Source organism: Limulus polyphemus, unplaced genomic scaffold, assembly GCF_000517525.1.
Source record: "Limulus polyphemus unplaced genomic scaffold, Limulus_polyphemus-2.1.2 Scaffold1666, whole genome shotgun sequence".
Taxonomy (NCBI): Eukaryota; Metazoa; Arthropoda; class Merostomata; order Xiphosura; family Limulidae; genus Limulus; species Limulus polyphemus.
Window position 1 is genome coordinate 111,852 of NW_013667276.1, and position 8,664 is coordinate 120,515.

The 8,664-nt window shown below is 33.1% G+C and overlaps 1 protein-coding gene across 2 annotated transcripts in view; it reads left to right on the forward strand.

The window, feature by feature from the left end:
- The window catches only part of LOC106464490, a 17,873-nt gene that overhangs the window by 3,446 nt on the left and 5,763 nt on the right, over positions 1 to 8,664 (forward strand). For both annotated transcript variants that reach the window (XM_022392220.1, XM_013924634.2), the window contains exons 2-3: positions 2,462 to 2,630; positions 3,471 to 3,580. In XM_022392220.1, coding sequence (XP_022247928.1) covers positions 2,462 to 2,630; positions 3,471 to 3,580 — 279 coding nt within the window. The remainder of the gene's footprint in view (positions 1 to 2,461; positions 2,631 to 3,470; positions 3,581 to 8,664) is intronic.

Sequence of the window (8,664 nt, forward strand, 5' to 3'; positions counted from 1 at the left end):
ATTATTAAGTGCATTACTATCTATAGTATAAAAAATTGGGGTTAACTCTCCTCGAAACCCGACATCAAGAAAAAGAAGATTAGGTAGGTATTTTATTTCTTGTTTTTAATGTTTATTCTTTATGTATAATTATAAAATTAACTAAATTGTAAAAGTAGGGATCCTTTTAGGTTAACAATAGATTAGGTAAAATAAGTAATAATGATATTATAATAAAAATGTTTCATGAGTCACACATGCGAGCAGCTCGTGGATAATGTAATTCAATGGCGTAATGTGAGCTGCACGTACCTTGAGTGATTTACAACTTATAATGGTGCGGATAGTAGTTAGACATGGTTCAAAGGGCAATAAAACAATAAAATTTAATTATACATAGATGTATACTGTTATGAACCTAGAGCTACTTAGGATAAACGAATGTTGTTTCATGCTACAATTTGAAGTCATTCTACAAAGAAAAAATGGGTAATTTAGGTTTATTTCGATTTTTTTTTTTGTGGTTATGAGGTTGGTTTAGTTGATCGATTCTATTTTGAGATAGAGTAGAGAAAATAACAGATAAACTATAAAGTTTTACTGAAAAAAAAAAGTTTGAAATACATTTAGGAGGGTTTAGGGATTGCACAAAGGAATTTTGAGATGAGGAAAAGTATTTTTAATTTTAACTTGAAAATTACTTTGCACATGGACTATTCAAAACAATTACTCAATATATATTCATGGACAAACCTTTATTTTTTATTAAAATACTTCAGTAAAAAATGTGATTTTTTTGTATGTAAAAGACTTATAATATTAACTGAAAGACTGCCAAATTTTGTGAAGATGTACCCACTATATTGAAAGTTAGAAGTATTAAATCTATAAAAACTTTAAAGAAGTACAAAAAGGTCACGTGGCTAGTCAAAATGACCGAGCCAGTGTTAAGAGAGTTAGTTTAGATGATTGGTAAGTTAGATATTGGTTATTAAGGTATTTTCTAGGTAATTTTAGTTAGTTAGCACCTTCATTATTATTACATATTTTGTGGACTAGATAAATATAGATGCCTTGTCCATTTGATATTTATCAGTCCTTTGTTAACTGGGTATGTTTCTATAGCTTGTATGTTACGTGTAATTACTACTGATAATATCTGAATTTTGTTTTCGTCAGTGTGGGACTTAAAATTTTTACATCGTTACATTGCTGATGTTTTCGTGTTTTTTTTGTTTGTTTTTTTCATTTGTAGGGCTGAGCTTGGCTTTGGCCCCTTTTCCTACATTTGAGATCCTAGAAACCTCATTTTAACTGCTTTTCTTGTTGGTTGTAAACATATTCACCAACCATGTAAAGCTGATTAGCAATCAATGTTGAAAGTCAGAGTGAGATGGTAGGGGCTTCTCTGGTGGGTGTGACAAATGTATTGATATCTCAATGAATCAAGAAGATAGGAGGTGCAAATTTTACATTTGTGCTTGTAATTACATATAGCTTATAGCAGCCTATATTTGACGTTAAAAAATTTTGAAGGGGGGGCAACAGGTGACACATAAAAATGAAGATTAATAGTTTTTAACATTTCTCTTTGAAATTAAGAATTTAAAACTCAGATAATGTAAAAATTTAAATTGTAAACTACATTTTTATTCCAAGTGAATTGATATATATATTGATAACAAAGTAGTTAAATTGAATTTTGAATGTAACACTATAAAAAGGTCATGACATGCAAAGTTTGACGCAGCTGTATGAAAGAGTTAATATCTTTGCATTAACCCTTACCTCAGACTAAGGTTACATACCACACTAGCCATTCCGTAGAGCTTATACTTGTTTGGTAATGCTTCTGTTCAATTACTTCCCCCTGGTGTGAGTTGTGAGTTTATATCCCATTGGATGTATGTAATAGGAATGGCACCTGAACTAGATAATCTAGGATTTTGTGTGGTTTAACAGTGTGATATAAACATAACCCTCACAGGTTTTTTTTAGAAAAAAGATTGGTTTCGATCAGCTCTGAGGTTTGTTAATAGAGGGCACACAAACACTTTATGTGATACACTTAGCAGCTTTGTTTTCAATATGCAAGTATTATGGCTTCTAAAACCTCATTACCATTCTCTTAATCTATTTTCATTGATCTACATCTCATTAATTTTTTATGTGACATAGTGGGAAATGTTTTGAGTATTGTGGACACTTGTCTTTTTTTCTATTTCATACAATACAATGCATAGGAGCCATTTGTAATAGAAAATACAGTAATGATCTCATTGACTGGTTAAAATAAGTGCTTTTATTATAAGTATCCAGTGTATTATTTTTCTCTTTCATGTAATTTATTTACACTTATGTAATACAACGTTTTACATCAGCAATTGCCATTATTAATATTATTATATTATGAAACTTTATAGTAACTTAACTGATTACACTGAGTTCAAAACTGAATAATAAGTGTTTAAGTTTATTTCAGACTTTCTAGCAGATGCTCAGAAAAAATTCACACATTTCCAGTCTACTCATTCAGATTTTGCTAGTGAATCTGTTGAGATAACCAATTCCCAAAATGCGAGTGAAAACAAATTCCTTCAGATCCTGCTTGAAAACAATGGATGTAAACCTGCAAAGGTGATTTCAACCGTGTATGTTTCTTCCATACTATTCAAAAACATTATGTCTTTGAAAGAACTTTTTGCTCTGACTGTGAATTTGAAGGTTCATAGTTCACATCCCATTGCCACAAAAATGCACCGTGCACCTTGGGGAGTGTTGTTGACTAGCTGCCTTAACTTTAGCTTGTTAGCTCAAAATTAGGGACAGCATTTGTGTACATTTGTAGAGAATTACATAATTTATGAAAAAAACATAAGGAATAGTTTGCTAGCGTGTTTAAGTGACTGGAAAAAAGGAAATGACTGACATTTTTAGTAGGTATTAATTTTACCAATAATAGTTTTAGTTAAAAATAGATTGCTGGGCTTTATGAGAATGAGAAAGGAGTAACTTGTGTATCATAAAGTTTCTCTTTATACATGTTTCCCATGTTCATTGATTGGGATGATTCATATGAACCCTGTATTGTTTAGTTTATAATACACTTGAACTGTTTTTGTTTTTTTTCAAAGATAATGAGTGAATTAGAGTCATTGCTCAACTACACCTGTGCTAATATTTCATTTAATTCAGAATTTTATTTAATTTTATAACAACATTTATAAATGTTTATAAAGTGTTATCATAAAACTATTTACAGAAGAAGCTGTATGTTTACTAATATGTGTGATACTTTTAATCATTCTTGCCTTTTAAGGTAATGCTTAGTTATCATTTATTTATTGATAAAAGAAAAAAATTATAAACAAATATACTGTAGGAACTTTCAAACTTGAAAGTGTATTTCAAGACATCATAGATTTATTTTCTTGTATAATATTAGATATAAAAAGTAACTAATTAATTTACTTTTCATCTCTTTTTGTTAGTTGGCCTACAACAGAAGTCTTGGTTAAAATATGTAGTAACCAAGTATTTGATTCATTTGAAGACTTTGAAAAGACTTGTGCAGAAAGTGAGGATATCACACTGATGATTGGTAAATTTCTTAATTTCTTTGCCATGATATGTGGTTGGAATAGCTACCTACTTAACAAAAACCAATACTATTGTGATAAGTGGGCAGAGATATATTTGCCATTTTTTATTAATAAAGGATTTTTTAATATTTATTTTATCCTAGATCTAAGCAGTTTTGATATATACACGTTATCCAGTTTGTTTATTTATCGTTCTCTCGGAGGTATTATTTACTTTGCCTGCTACAACTTCATTGGACAAGTAGATAATATCTAGAGGTTACAGCCTTTGTATGTTGTAAAAGAACATCTTGTGTGTTATGAGTAAAACCAAGATTTCTTGTTTAGAATAGAGCATTGGTTTTAGTCATTATTAATATATATATATATATATACAATTCTGCTTGGTTATTGATGTGAATAGTTCAACAGATATGTGTCAGGAGAGACTATTTCACGAAGTGAGCTGAGGCTTATCCGTAAGGCTATACATTGGCACAGTCTGTCACGCATGTTGGTAGAGAACTGGATAGCACAGTTTGAAGCACAGAAAGACTTCCATATGGATCAGAAAGTTACTTTCAACAGTTAACTGTTCACTGAGTTGTGTAAAATGTTAGTTATGGTGAAGATACACACTTCACCTTATCACCGTCAGTCTGGTGGTTTGGCAGAACAGGTGACACAGCCTACCAAGTGAATACTTTGGAAGCTTATTAATGCCAGCCAAATTGACTGGGATGAACACTTGCCATACATTATGATGGTATAAAGAGCAATGGTGAAGGGATTTACAGGTTGTTCATCAAACATGCTCATGTTCAGACTGGAAATACTACCCCCAGTTGATGTGATGTTTTGTTTGCAAATGAGAAGATTGTCCATAAATGTTCACAGGAATATGTTAGGGTATTTAGTAGTTGATGTACATAGATTTGCCTGACAACAATTAGAAAAGGTGTTCAAAAACAGAAGAAATGCTACAACAAGATGGTAAAGGAATTTATTGTCCATTGCAGAGATTGTATATGGTTGTGGTACATGCTAGCAGCATGGAAGCAATTTGAATCCAGCTACATTGATGCATAGATGATACTCTGGCAAATTATTCCATTAATGTATAAGTAACAGCATACATGTTGCATGAAAACACATTGAACACGTCAATAAGCTGTTCAACCAGGAATTTGACAATGAAACTGACAAGTCAGAGGAGGATGAGTATGCCATCTTGAGTCATAATGACAACAGAGAAAGAGATGAAGATTCTTAATTGGCTGGCCATGATGAGCCAGATGAGAAGTCATTGGAGACAGAAATGAAAGGCAGCTCCAACCTTCAGTTTAGCCACTGATGTTGACTTCTAATTGATATTGGTAGAATTGATCAATGAACTTCACAAGCTAGAACAATCATTAGGGTGAATGACTGATGACTCACAGTACTTGTGACCCCTGCTTTCCAATCTATCCAGGAGGCTTTCACTAAGTAAGGTATCTGCCAAAAATTGGGTGATATCACATTATTTAGCAGTTAAGACAGTCATCAGGTTGAGCAGTCAGTGATAGAAAGGAAATAATGAGCTACGCTTTCAAGCTATCAAGTGATATTCACAATACAATGTATGCACTACAATATTCAATTTTAACTTGATTAAAACAGTTAGGATAGTTGTTTGGTCGAGAAGCCAAGGGCTGAAAGGGCTTTGTTACCCTTACTCCAAGCTATTTATTGGTGATGTGAAATACTGTGTATACACTAAACCATATGATTACTACTTGGTCAGTGGAAGCTGAAAGTGGTATGAAATACAGAGGGAAGAGCAATTGCCTCCTGCCTCTTCCGAACAAGTCCCCTTGTACTTAGCCAAAAAATTCACTCATTGGCCCAGGAAGCAAGTGTCACAATGTCCATTGAGTCACTGATTTTTTGCAATAACAAAAATGTACAACTTATATTAAACATAAAAAAAAATCATCTGATAGCTCAGAAAATAAAGGTCACAATGCCCTTTGAACCAAGTTTTCGACCTCCTAGCTACCATCTTTTGCTGTACAAACTGTTGATGTACTGAGTATTACGTCTATTCACTCCTGCTGTCATTAATTTTAGAAGCAATACACATATCTACAGTGTATCATTTGTGCAGCTGCTTTCATTTAACAGTTTCCCATCCTGTGCCTGCAAGTTCCATAATCTCTACTACTCTGACTCAGTGGTAAGTTTGTGAGCACAATTCTGACTAGCTTATGAGCATGAGCTTGTTTCAACAGACCATAAAGTGGAAGAATTGATGTTTAGGACATAATTTTCTATCCTTCATGTGGAAGGTAAAAACTGTTTAGCAACTCTCATGAACTATATGTGTGATCATTTGACAAATTATTTTACTCTGGTTAAGCTTTGATGACAAAGTAGATTGTTGCTTTAAAAATTATTTTGCTAAGGCGAATGGATACTGCATCAACACTGTCTTCCACAGTATGTAAAAAAAAAAAAAACTTGATTTATCTGTCTTGTTTTATCACTAATAAGAACATCTACAATCAGAAAGAGGAAAGCATTTGGGGAACAAAGTATAATCCATAGTGTTATAAATTTTATGATAACATGTAAACTATTAGCTACTTAATGACATTTCGTGTTACACAAAGGTCATTATTCAGTTTCATCTTTATTCCATTACTTCCACAAGGTTTAAAACCCACTGACAAGCTTCGGGCAGCATCTGGTTCATTTTATAATACCCCCCATCCATTTACTGCTTAAAAACCTTAATTTAACTCTCAAAACTCCTCTCAAAAATCAGCTGATGTTCCTACAACATAAATGCTTGTTGCCCTACAGCCAGCATGAAAGTACATAAATATAATAACATCATGTGGTTTTATTATTATTATTATTACCATATTGGTCAGAAGTTAAGGCAGTCTTGAAACTAAAGTGACCTTACTTTTCAAAGATGGGAAATTAAAAAAAATATATATACAGTAGGGCAGAGTTGCTTGTTTGTCCTATTTTGGTAATTTTGTTATAACATTATTTATAAAAAAATATATAGGAAATAATCACCCATAATAAACTGATGTTTAATTTCCTATCTGCAAAAACCCAATGCCACTTAACTCTTTGACTGGGGCTGCTTTAAACACGTGGAATTTTTTGCGAGCCATACACTGTATACAGCACACTCCCATTCAAGTGCCAAAGATGAACTGTACCCTATAAGGCAAATCAGCAGTCAGTGGGTTAAAGTTCCCCCCCCCCTCCACCAAAATCTAAAGTGGTCCTTCTGGCTGAATGATGAGAACTACACAGAGCATGCAGTCATGCATTCATTAGATTCTCCTATGTACCTAGGAAGTAGGCTGATTCTACATGAAGCAAGGGAGTTGTGTTTCCTCTGATTGTATATTAAGATACAGTAATAACAGCACAAATATTAATCCTGGTTGATTAGACATTTACTTAGGAATCTTAGTTTGTACAAATTTTACTAGTGATTTTTTTTTTTAATGTCTGAACTGAAAAAAATGCATTGAGTTTGATGACTCCTAGATGACAAAATCATCACTACCAAAATATAGTTTCACAAAGGAATCCAAGAAGGCTACTGAAGTTGTTCATGAGAGAGTATAAGGCAATCTGTTATAAACTACTAGAGTATTTGATATAACTAAATATATGTGTGTGTGTGTGGTCTTACAAACATATATGAACGTTACATAGTCATTCATGAGTGTTGTATAGTATGCATGAATCAATTACACAAAGAATACAACAATGTTAAGAATTGATGAGCATAAAATTAACTGTGACCTGGTAACTGTTATTGAAAAACATAGCACACTTGTTATTTTCATTAACACTGGTAAGAGAATGTTTTAATTTTGACATTGAAATTTTCAACAAGTGAATACTTTGCATGAAAGAATTATAAGTATCAGAGACTAACACTACATCTGAGAGAGAAAACAGAGTTATACCTAGTGTTTCAAATAAATATATCTCAATTGGATCAAATTGAAATATTCATGAGTGGGTGAAATTATCAATAGCAAGTGAAATTTAATAACAAATATAAATTTGGTGTACCCAGTGTTTTATTTGGCTGTGATTTTTTCAGCCACGTAGGTTGAAATATTTTTAATAAGCATGTAATTGTACTGAATATTTGCTGTACATTACTTATTAGAAGAAGCAGGGTTGAAACATAAAAATGTATGCTGTAAGTGTACTGGGGGTGGGGTGAGGTTTTAGAAAGTAACATCCATTTGATGAGAATTTTATAAATAACGTTAGTACAAAAGGAAAATAAGTCCCTATAGAAAGTAAACAGAAGTATTTGTGAAGGCTAACGATCAAAGGTAAGGGTTAGGGTCACTTAACCTGATTCAGAATGTGTAGGAACCTGTTGCAGTCTTGACCCCCCATCCTTCATACTGGAACTGGACACTGTCTGTATGGCAACCAATGGTATAGAGAACAATGCTGCTGTGTTGAAAAGTATAGCATGTATTCCAGTTGTCCATTAGGAACAACAAAGAGCAGCATGGCTACAGGTAGTTGGTCAATCAGAGCCCTGTAGAAGTTTGTGAATCAGGAAGTTCTCAGATTTCGAGATACATGTGATATAATGTGTAGGTACACATGAAGCCCAGAGAAATGTTGATTGATCATTATCTGAAATCATAGTTAATAGCCATGGCCATGCGATACAAGCCCTTTAATTGCTGCTTTCAGCTGAACTTTTGACCAGTTAGACCTTGCATTTTAGTCTTGACTTTTTATACACAAGATCTTGTTCTTCAACTAGCCAGTGATTTTCTATTCTAAGTTTACTGAAAATATTTCCAAGACATTCTTCACTGCATGATGAATTATCAGCTTGATGGTATAGAGATCGTGAGAAAGAGTTTATACCAATGGTCGGCAACCTATGACCCACGGGTCACTAAGTGACCTGCAGCAATAATTTGGCTAATTCGCCAAAAGTTGGCTTCACCATTACAACCCGTAAGGGCACAATTATTGTTCAGTTCAAGTTTCTTGGCTATGTGAGAAGAACAACGATATTAAAGGAAAGAGTCATGGCTACGGAGAA